General features: G+C 40.6%; 1 protein-coding gene across 2 annotated transcripts in view; it reads left to right on the top strand.

Moving 5' to 3' along the window:
• Nucleotides 1–2,161: 2,161 nt before the first annotated feature.
• plekhg5b (pleckstrin homology domain containing, family G (with RhoGef domain) member 5b) overlaps nucleotides 2,162–12,081 on the top strand; it is a 73,847-nt gene continuing 63,927 nt past the window's right edge. The window contains exon 1 of one of the 2 annotated variants that reach the window (XM_072366826.1): nucleotides 2,162–2,473. In XM_072366826.1, coding sequence (XP_072222927.1) covers nucleotides 2,392–2,473 — 82 coding nt within the window. In that variant the 5' untranslated portion in view covers nucleotides 2,162–2,391. The remainder of the gene's footprint in view (nucleotides 2,474–12,081) is intronic. The other variant, XM_072366825.1, reaches the window with a different exon arrangement.

Genomic DNA, 12,081 nt, shown 5'->3' with positions numbered 1-12,081 from the left:
AGGTCAGATGTTTTCCTCAGAGACCTCATACAAACCAAACTGAAATCCCTCTGTAGATACAGCATTTCAGCATCTTTATTGTGCGCTTTGTAGTAATTCTTTACTGTGTATTGAAGTGAATCAATCTGGAGATTTGGGCTGGTGAGCAGACAAAACATAAGGGATTGAAAAAACTTCAACTTGGCCCCTATTTTTTTTTATATGTTACTGAGGTAAGAAAGCACTTGCCAGAATAGCTGATTATGAAAGGAACTGTTAAATGTATCGGCAAAAAAGTATCTCTTACTTTATTATCGTTGATTTAGTTCTCATTTTTATTTGTGGTAGTTATTGATCTGATTAAAACTGAGCATTAACAAGAAAAGTATGAAGGACCTACACCTTTTCTCTAAAGAAAATGGCTCCAGTAGTTTATATTCTGACATTGCAGACTAAGTGAACATTTGTTCTATTCTGAGAGCAAATTTGTCTTGATAAAATATATAAATAAACTTTTAAAAGTCACTGATGACTCCATCTTTAATCTAACCTTTAGAATGTCCAGAAATTACATGTATTTTAATTACATTTACATTTCAAAAGCTAATATTCTATCGAGGCCTGACAGTACCTATACGTCTGGTTTAGAAGACCACAGTTGAACACTGCAACACAAGAACACATGAAGCTGCTATTTTCATACAGTCTACATACTGCACTCATTGTAGTAGTTCACTCTGTGCTTCACAGCAAGAAGGTTCCTGGTGGTTCAAACCTCAGCTGTGACCTTTCTGTGTGCATGTTCTCCTTGTGCCAGTGCGGCCTCCCCTCAGGTACTCCAGCTTCCTTCTATAGTTAACAACATGCATGTTTGATTGATGGATGATTCTGAATTGATGGTGAATGTGCATGTTTTTGTTTGTGTTGGCCCCGGGACAGAGAGGTGATGTGTAAATTAGTTTTCCATCTTCAAGTATTTGAATTCAACTCATATTATCCTGACTTAACAATTCACAATTGATTTTCAAATGGGTTATGAATTGGGTTTTTCAAACAGATACATATTGCATTCAAACAAGAGTACGCCTAGTTGTTCAAATGGCAAATAGTCACCTGTGTGCAGACCGAAAACCGTCAAAAGTCTGATTTGCTCCTGCTTGGTTCTTTGATCCATTTTGTTATATGTGCCATCATGGAAGCCATGGACAGACCCACTTGGAACCTGTATTCAAGGCCCTTCAGTCCCCATGTATAACCTACAGAAACTAAGTCTGCGACCTAGATGTGTCTTGGACATACAACCCAGTTTAAGCACACCTTGCCCTACATAAAACCTATATGAGAAATTAAAACGAGGATAGAAAAGCTTCTTGCGAATGTGACTCAGTTGCGGCCCACTGAGTGTCCATAATCATGCATCCAGTCCAGATGGGCAATTAAACCGGAGCCATTATTGAGCCTGAGGATATTTCCCCTGTCAACAAATGTAGTCTGGACCTCACACTCTGACCCAGTATCACCGAATTTCTGGGATTACAATTTTTCTAATTTAGTATTTCAAGATTCTGACTTGGTGCCTCTGAATGTTACAGACACTATCTCAGGATATTGACTCTCAGTGATTTATTTATTCATTTTTTCGTCACAATGTGGGGACCGCACGTGCTTCTGTAAATATCTAAATATTCTGTGCGGACAAAACTCAGTCAGGACATAATGGGCTGCTTCGTGCCCGCTTTTGAGTGCATGTATTGTGGGCACCTGGCGCCTCTATCAGCAACGTAGCGCTGCTCGAGACAAACCGCACGAAGTCTTTGTGGACCCAGTTTGTCTGAATGAATGGAGGGGGAGCGATGGCCGATCAGAGAAGGCGGTGACACTACGCGGCGGAAAAATAAGAGTTCGGCTTCAGTTGCGCGTTGTATAAAGTTGGCAAAAAAAGAAGAAATCCATCCACGGACGTGTGGCTTCAAAGGCCCCGGAGAAGGTTTGTCCTCGTAATCCACAGACCGAGCTTCACCAGCAGAGGATTTTTTTCTCTCTCTCTCCCTGTGGACGTCGACATTTCTTTATGCATGCGTGCAGACAGCAGCAGATCAAGCCGTACCCTGCCGCGGTTATTAGATCGGTGCTAAATTTCCGTCGTGTGTATCGCGGGATGCCTTTTGCCACTTTTTACCTTGTGTTCACCGTGATATGAGCTGCAGCATTGTGCTCGCCACCGACCTCATCCTACAGCCCGAGCGCGCTGCCTTGTAGTTTTACACCGCGACAGACAAGAAAGATGAATATGACGTAGAGTTCAGAGCGCTTCGCAAACATTTGCGACCGATCGTCGTTCGAGCCTGCCACGTTCGAGCCAACGGACCTGTGAGAAGCTGGTGTCGGTTTCAAGAAGGACTGCGTGCACAGATGGTGCCAAACAAGTGGACCATGAATTCAGTTCTGCACAAATCGCCTCCGAGGAGCTGGCTTGGGCTCAGACTGAGACTGAGTGAGTAGAAATGATCTGGTCATCTGTTGAGGATCTTTTTAGTTAATCTTAACCTGGTATGCTGTGGGACAGGTCAGCATTTTAAAATCAGTCGCCTGCACGCTTATTCCAAAAGAAACACCATATGCAACTCAGTCTGAACGGTGAGAAGTCTGATGGGAAGGGGAACAGAGCAGCTCTCTAGACTTTGATCCTCAGGCACCAGTTCTTTGTGTCAGACTTTCCTCCAGTCATCAAAGCTAATGGCTGGATTTGGCAAGTGACCTGAATATTTATTTGTGCCTCCAGCAGGGATATTTTAGTCAGAGGGGATAGTACTCTCTGATCTGGAGTTTTTCCACTTGTTAAAGGATGATGAGATGATGAATATTCTCCACTTGTAAATCTTCAGCAAATACAATTTACTGCTGTGTTCCTGGACTCCTGTGTACTCCCACTCAGAATTTCTGTCTAAGATGGACTTTCTGTCTAGAATAAGTTGTAACAATTGTAAGAAAAACTGCTCAAAGTTTAAAGTTGGTGTGTGAGTATTATAGATTTGACAAAGTCTTTCAGCTCTTTTCAAAGTGCTTGGCTCTCTGACTTTACATGTTCGTGTGTAACGTACGCTGTGCCGGCAGCTCATGGGTTCATGCAGTAAGTAAAGTAAGCATTGAGTTAAAGTTTAGCAGCCTTAATTGGTTGAGTCTGGAACCCCTCAGTGTTTCAGGCCACCAAAGTCTTAAGCTCGTCTTAAACACACGTCTAATCTGGGACCATATGTCTTGTCTAGTCTCTGCCCTTCACTAAAAAACAAAAACACACACTGTGCATCTCAGCTGTAACCAAAATGATTCACTATTATGATATCAAAAGTGTTTGTGTAGCAACCAGAGAGTGAAACTTTGGTCTAAATGAATTCTTTGAGATTCAGGCGTTAACTTGGTTTAGTTAAAAGCTTTGGGTCATTCTATAAATATGTGACATTTTTATTATTATAACAATCAACTTTGTACAGATATTAGTTTACTATTCAAGCTTTGCTAATAAATAACTGTAAGCTCCATATAGAGGCTTCGACACTCTAATAAATTGTCATTTGCATTGTAAATGGCATAAAAAAAGTAAAGAAAAGTCTCTTCATTGACTGACTTTGATCATGACTCCTCATGTCATCAGTAGATTGAGTTTACCTCGTCGTCATAGAATTGAAGTAGCTTCATTTATATTCTCTTGGCCCTACAAGGACTTCACTACCACGTTAACATAAAGGATGAGGTCCATTCCATGCATAACACATGACTCAGAAAATACTCAAATATAAATGAGAATCAAGAAATCGACATGATGAAATAAGTTACACAAGTGCTGTGAGAGGAACCCCATGGTGAGGTTATTTTCTGAATTGATCTCTGTCGGATTTAATCTGGAAAAACTGCAGAGCTCTTGGGGAAAATTTGGAAGGCTGCTCAGTCTCTGCTGCAACTCTGGAGTCTGACTGGACTGATGTAATTTGGTTGCGTGGGCCATGTTATGTGTCTTTGTGCACACGTGTGCGTTTGTTAGTGATTTTTGGCCTGGCACATGGCTTGTTACAGTTGAAACTGCCTTATTTGGACTGTCTCTCCATTGTTCCATTGTGATTTCCTTTCTCTTTTCCTCTCTTTGCATTTCTGCCTTTTCCTGATGCCATCTCAGGTCACAGTTTGCTCTGCTTTTTTCCCCTCAGTGGTCTCCTACTGCTTAAGAATAATTATCTCAGTTTTGTGCAATGTTTTTTTTTAATGAAAACATTTCTTTGGTTTATGAAATCCCTGCACTGCCTTTGATGTCGCTAATGTCGATGGCTATGGTGGTAATGTAGGTTTTAAAGCCTCCAAAAGACTACAAGTCTGCCTTTTTTGTTTCACAGTAAGTGCCAGTCTACTCTGTATCACAGCTTTTTGTTCTTTCTCCTTTGACTGAACTTGAAATGTCTTGTGGGCCCAAATGAAAAGCCAGATAGAACACCGATGCAGCGACCCTCTTTGTTGTGTCTGACAGAAAACACGTTTCCTTCCTTGCATCTCATTATTTCCCTTCCTGTATTTAAATTTTACCACTCTAAAGAGTCCATAAAATCCTATGACAAGCAGACTTTTTCATTATATTTACAGTCATAGGTCTATTTTGAATAAATAATAAAAAAAAAAAGACTAGGGATGGTGATCCTTTTAGTTATTTGAAGATGTTGTAGTATTTATCTCTTTCCGAGGGCGTTTTACTGTCAAAAAGGCTGCTGAAGTCTTGTCATTTTCATGTTAAGTTGTTGTTCCTTGATAGATTTTGTATCATGGTCATCACGGTTAAGGAATTATTCTCTCATCATTTAACGCCATTTACCCATATTTGTTGTCACCAGATGTGCAAAGTTTGCAGCCTACCACACCCTATTGTTTGGAACCAGAGCGCTACGCCTAAATGATCAGTTTAGCATGGAAACAAACTTGGACTCCAAAGTGGCAATTGCTGAGGAACTAAGTAACATGTCGGTTATAGTTGAGCCATGAAACTCTTTTGGACCAAACAGTTTTAAGGGGCTCTCTGAAGTTTTTGGGGTGCAACGTACCTTCAAGAGCTTCTTCTTTGGCTGTATTCATACTTCAGATAGGAATTCTGAAGTGATCTAATGGGCAGGTGGTAGATGGGTAAGAATCATATTGTAATTCTTCTGAAGCATGTAACTTCGATAAACCTTGAGCTTCAGTCCCAGTCCAGTGTTTTTTTTTTTTTTTTTTTGTCAGAATCTCAAACAATGAGAGCTGTTTTTTCTTCTTTTTATTATGCACGGATGACTTTTCACAAATTTCTTTCTTATTTTGTAATGGCAATGTCTCTAGAACAAAACTGTACAGGTCGCAGACGGTCCGCTCTTATTGGGAATGCTCCTACTCTGAAGTAGGTGTTTCAAAAAAGAAATGCCATTCTGTGAACTGTGATTGACTGCGGACCCCAAACGAGGGGGGACCCTTCCTCCAGCGGTTAAGAGAACTATGAGGAGGTTTCTGAAAGCAGCTACACAAAATTGTATGAAACACTCCGGGATGGCTTTAAAGGGGAACTCCGGTATTTTTAAACCTAGACCTTACTTCTGGCATAAAATCCGTTCATCTACTCACTGAGAACAGTTTGGTGAAAGTCGGCGTCCTTCGGAAGATATTTAGATAACTGGAGATCCGAGTATATCCATATAACAGGAGAGAGCAGGGTATTAAAGGTTCCCTTTAATTCAAGTTAAAACGCTAGAAAAAAAAAAGTATTTTTTTTGTAATTCGCAAATATAGACTCATGAAGTTCGGTACGGTCAGCTTAACAAGGATGATTTATTTTTTATGCACCAGTAATGGACAGCCACTGTGTAAAAGAGCTATTGGTGGCTTCATTGAGACATCTCAGCAGTGATGGAGAGAGCCACAGTATGCATATGGTACTTGCTACTTGAGCAAAATTGTACAGAACATTCAAATAAGGTATAATGAAGATGCTCTACCAGCATGTCAGGATGCCTTTAGAATTCATATCGGCCTTGAAATTGCACTGTAGATCTGCAGAAGAAGCAGATGGTGTTTGGGAGCAGTTTGAAATGCTGCTTCTCTTCATCTTTCACCTTGTTGAACAGTTAATGGGATTAAACATTTCTCATGGTCTTTGCTCTCAATGTTTTTGCCCCCCCCCCTTAGTTGTTGTCAGCTATAGAGAAACGTAATCTTACACTTCACCTGCGTTCACTGTCTCCGTCGTTGCCTCCTTGCTGTGTGTGACAGACAAAAGTGCTTATCTCATAATGGCCAGTTGTCTACTTTTTCTGTGGGCCTGGCAACAGTGTTTTTGAAGCTTTAATTCTGGATGAAAACCACTCCCTATTTGGGCCCAAAATGACAGTCAAAACCCCAGACTGGTGACATACACATTTGAGTTGAGCTACTGTAAGTTTGACCTAGCCATTCAATCAGACCACAGTCCGTGTCCCTACAGGATGGGAATTAAGCTATTGACCAAAGTACGTCCGACATGACGCTGTAGACTCTGGGGTTGTGTTCAAGACATTCTGCTGGTTCAACTTTCTCTGCAATCGTCTAAGTATCGCCAAATTCATTGCACAGACTTTGTCTTAAAGTTTCTCCAAAGGTGATTTTTGTCAGATGAAATCAGGATTTTATTGGAGCAGAGCGACAGTCTGTAATTGTTGAAGTAACTTGACATGTAATCTTAATGAGCTGGTTTTTCAGGCCCAATTTTAGCCATCCAACACTGATAGCCCAGTTTTGAGAAGCTCAGTTTCATATTATAAGGACTAACATATTTGCGTGCATTTTAAAAGCCAGTTTGTTTTTTCTCAGGTTAAAACAATAATTGGAAAAAAAAAACATTTTAGTGTCATGTAGACACGACTAATTGGTTGAAAGTTACTGTGAGGTTTTGTGAGCGGATCAGAACAGTAGAGTCATGTGATCCAAATTGTTGATTTTATTACCTAACAGATGTTAAGTAAACACTGTGATGTGAACAAAGTGATTTTAATGTTCCCAACAAGAAAGCATCCAAATGTGGAGACTCTGCCCGCTTAGCACAGGTAAATATGGAAATATGACAGTGTGTATATCACATTAGATAAGACGGGTGTAGCGCGGGACTTTACTGTCAGTTGGTTTACAGTCAGAGATCAGACAGTCATCCTCATAGATGTGCTCATAGCTCAAGGCTTAATCTTCTCAGCTCTTCACTCACGCACCTTTTCCTGTCATCCTGCTCTCTTACAATGGCCTGCTTAAACACTTTTCACACTGTTCTGCTACTCTTCTTAACCTTATTCACAATACTTTGTGCAGTTGTTCGCATTTGACCGTACATTGCTTTACAGCTCCTGAGCTTCACAGTTCAGAAGGTACTCTGTTTTTTCTTTTTTTGCACCAAAGGATACTCTATAACACTGCTCTGTTTTACATCAACATTCAGGGAGCAAGCTGTTGGGCTCTGGTTTTTATTTTTTCTCAGTTTCTGTCTAAAATCAGATTAACCCATTCAGCCTCTGATATTTGCTTGTGGGTCAGTGTTGTCTTGTTTTGAAATCCATGAACAGCGTCAATCAACAAACTTCAAACAAGTTGGGGCAACTAATGTGATTAAAATGTCTTACGCTGTCATGGCCTCAATATCTTGTAAAAAAAAAAAATGGTGAGCTATTTCTCTTTGAACTCTAGAGCAGATAATTAAAGGGGGCTACTTTAAGGTCACACACCCACACGAACATACACACAGACCTTCTTTAGGCAGAAGCATGACTGCAAATATTTATCTCTGAATGTGTCCTTCCACACTTATAACCTCCACCCAGGCTAAACGACTGTTTATGCATATTGCAGCCTTCAACATGACAATAACTGTACTTTTAGGGAATAAGTGTTTTTGATTCCAGCTGACTCTGTTATTGGCTTCTCAACGGTAGCCCCCTCTGCAATTTCAGCCAGATTGTTTCAATTATAGGATTATTCATATCAACAAATTAAAGAGTGTTTGTTTGTTCCTTTTGGCTGCTGCTCCAAGGATGGACTGTTAAATTACACTGTTTCATAGAGATTCATTCAGAAGGGATGGTCCCACTGACTCAGACCGTAATGGTTTATATACCAGCACTGCACAACAAAATTTACCTGTTGGGGTATGCTTGTAAGTTGCAATGCTACATACAGCTAAGTATGTAGCATTGCAGGTTGAAGCGTTGCTTTTAGCTCACAGCTCAACTCTGGAGAGTCAGATGAGGTGAACTGTCTAATGTGGTGTAGGCTGAAATATTTCAACAACTGTTGGATGAATTGATGTGAAATTTTTTTTAAAAGCTATTTCTGGTTTCCAGAGAAAGAATAATGACTTCAAAGTAGGGCTGTGCGATATGAGGGGATATTTTTAAAAAATAGTTTTTTATATCAGTCGATATTGATATATATCGGGTCCATAACTTTTAGCATCCACTTGAACCTCTTATTTTCCATTGTGCTTATTGGTAGCATGTCTTTTGCAATATAATAAGCTACTGCATTTGTAATATGACTGTCATATTTTCAGCAGTGATTTATTTATACATTTTTTTATTAATTAATTATTTTTTTGTCATACGCATGGCGCTGGATGAAGCAGACTGTGGTCTTCTGTTGCTGCTGCACAGGCCTTATTATTGGGGAAGAATAGCACTTGTTCCGGGCTGTGTTTGTAAAAGTTTGCATTCTCTGTGCTCAAACGGGTGGCGCTGCTTCAGGTGATGAAAAAGATGAGCGGTGTTCTCTGTCTTTGTTGGAACATGTGCTCGACATAATTTGCAGTGCACACTATTCTGTTTCGTGTCGGACTTCAAGAAACCAAAATACCTCCACACCACCGAACTTTTCGGGCCCTTCTTATGAACCATGTCATCCCGTACGCCTTGGGCTGTGTCTTCCGTCGTTTCTTCCGAGGGAGCACTCATTTTCTTTTTTTCTTTTCTTTTTTATATATAGCTGCAGCAGCACAAACAAGCGACTAGCTGCTGGCATGGCTCTATTCCAGCTACGTGATTGGTTCAATGCGGCGCAATTCTCGTTGTCATTGCCTATTCGTATTGTCTGTCAAAAGTTGGATGAATGTAATGTATCAAAGTATATCGACCATGTTTCATTCAAGGAAAACAAAAGAAACTTGTGCTAAAGAAAAAATGGACCAGACTTGGTGAATAATTCCCTATAATCCCCCTAGACCAGTGAGCAGTGCTGACCAACATGTCATTGAGGTCATCAGGTGGGAACCTTGTTTCGTCTAGTTGGGCCAACAACACCTCCAGGAGGCTAGACAGTGATCACTGGTGTCCCAGAGTCACTCCCCTAATGCCAGCCATCACTGCTCCTCACACCACAACAACCATCTTTTTTTTTTTTCCACAACCACAAGCTACCCCAGCCTCTCACCAACTGCACACCAGTCATAGGGTGGGGATGCAACCCCTGGTTCGGGTAGGGGGTAGAAATAGAATTGGTAAAGATGAGTAGAAATGGGATTCAACCCCTGGTTCGGGTAGGGGGTAGAAATAGAATTGGTAAAGATGAGTAGAAATGGGATTCAAACCCTGGTTCGGGTAGGGGGTAATGAATGTATAGAGGATGCCAGAAGTGGAGGCAGTACAAGACACACTAGCAGATTCAGCTGACAAACTCACCTAAACAGTCCTATAGTTACTAAGAAACACCAACAAAAACAAGGCCATACGGGCCAACTCACTTGAAATGGCCACCTGGTTTCAAAAGGCTCACATGGGCCACAAGAGGTCGTTTACCCTAAGTGCTCCCCCTGCTGGGCCCCCAGCTACCATTGCTTCTTCTAATCCAAAATCCACTGACTGGACCTTACTGCCTCATCTGACATTTCCTTCGCTATTTTCCTCACACTCTGTCCACCCAACTCCCTCAACAATGAGACAACAGATTTTGCAACAAATGCTCTACATCCTACTTCCACTGGACATATCCTAACTTTCACTGCTCTGCTTCTGCCCCTAACTCCACATACCTCCTTGACCACAAGACTATAGCAGGCCTTAGATTTGTAGAGGCTATTTCCTGGGGAACAGCAAGCTTTCTTCCTAAATCTACCTTCATCTCCCAATCACAAGCATCCTCTAAGCTGCCTTGGCTCCTTATTGTCTCATTAACTTTATCCCCCTCTTGAACAAACTGAATTGCCACTCTCTTCACCTTAGAGCCTTTTTTTTTTGCCTGCCTTCATTTATCTTCAATACCTGCAACTAAGCTTCTTAATACTTGGTTATGTTGCCATGTATACCGGCCTTGTGACTCACTAACCTTATAACCTGACAAAATATGCCTTAGAGTTGCAGTACCTGACCATAGTGGTTCTCCGTTTACTTGGAGTTTTAGGTAACTAGGAAACTTAGGAAAGTTATTCCTCGATCATTATCGTTTTATCGCTCAGCCCTACTTTAAAGGTGTGAGTTAACAGATTGTTCAAGTTGGTCCACACACATTATTGAGGACCACCTGATTTTTCATGTAGAACAAATGTCGAAATGACATTTGTCCCCGATCATGACAAAGGTAACCTACAAATTTTTTTTTTGATAATTGACAAAGTGGAATTTAGCTAACTAAGCTAATGTTAAAATAATTGGCACACATAAACATGCTATGTATAGCAATTACATTGTACTTGGGCTGCTACAGTCTGTAATTACTTTTCAGCAATTTAAGTCTAAATGTTGAATACCTGTTCTTGTTGCAGTTTCCTAAAGCACAAGGTGACATATTTAAATTAGGACCATCATGATATCTGATTTTCACTGCATTTTTTTTCATCATGGCCTAAATAATCAACAATGATGATATTATTATCACAGAAAATGTGAAAATAATGCTATCGGTTGAATTAATCTTTAACTTTGTTTAATGTGTTTTTAGTATTTTGTCTTCTTCTGGTAAACAAATTGGGAACAGACCAGCTGACAAAAGGAGTCTGTAACCATAACTGTACAATTGGGAACAAGCACAGAATGCCTAATCAAAAAGTGCTCGATGTTTGAATGGATTGTAATTAAAGTGGATTCAGAGGTAGACTAGACTATAAAAGTTCCCAATAAATGCAGTCCATTCATATTTGTATTACTGTATGCATATCGACATTCTCATTGTGAGCACGGTGGTACACTACTGTCTGTCAGCAGCTCCCAAGGAGCTGAGAGGAGAGATGCCGGACAAGTTGTCTTCATCAGACTGACTGACGGAAGATATTTTCTGCATTAAAACTAGCTGCGAAAAGGGAATAATTTTGTTATTTTATTTGTCTTTTTGTTTTGAAAGCATTGGAAAGTGAACATAATTTCTCTGGAGACCATGCTTCCCATGTGTGTGACTTGGGCTCATTATAGATTGATATGTTTAAAAGAATGGGGCTATGTATATTCTACAAGATAGGGTGATAGACGCACACACAAGTTATGCAGATAAAAGAAAAAAAGACAGCCCACATTCTCCACATGTAGAGAGATACTGTTTTTCTGGAAGAAGTTTTTGAAGAGGCTCTTTTCTTCCTCTTTCAGTGCATTCGCACAAATGTTCTTAGACCACTCCCAGTCTGCTGGTGAGGGGTTAACTTTGGTCTATTTGATGGGCCACCTTGCTAAATATAACCCCCCCCCCAACCACCTCCACATGGGCACGCACAAGCCTTCAACTGCACTCCCTCTGTCAACACTCCGCTTCACACAGTTCTCTTCGCCGCCGCGCACACACTCCAAGAGGCTCATTTCCAGTCTTGTCATATTGCATCCGCTTTACACGCACTCGTTTCTCAGCACACCATTAATGCTTCAGTGAGTGCGATTCTGCCGAGAAGCCAGTTGACTGAGGCTCGACACACTCATTTATTTTCTATTTCTATTTTCATTAGTTCTTCTAAACTAAATGTCATTGTTTTCAAATATGGAAGTTCTAATGACTTAAAAGATCTACATAGTCTTAACAGAATGTGACCTTTGAAAAAAATATGCTTATTGCTGAGAGTTTGATGAGAGGATTGTACCACTCCTCATCTGTGTGATATGAAGCTCAAAC

The sequence above is a fragment of the Leuresthes tenuis genome, unplaced genomic scaffold (assembly GCF_036924035.1).
Source record: "Leuresthes tenuis unplaced genomic scaffold, fLeuTen1.0.hap1 SCAF_16, whole genome shotgun sequence".
In the NCBI taxonomy this organism is placed as follows: Eukaryota; Metazoa; Chordata; class Actinopteri; order Atheriniformes; family Atherinopsidae; genus Leuresthes; species Leuresthes tenuis.
The sequence above is the reverse complement of the archived record's forward strand: the minus strand, read 5'-3'. Positions and strand labels throughout refer to the sequence as shown.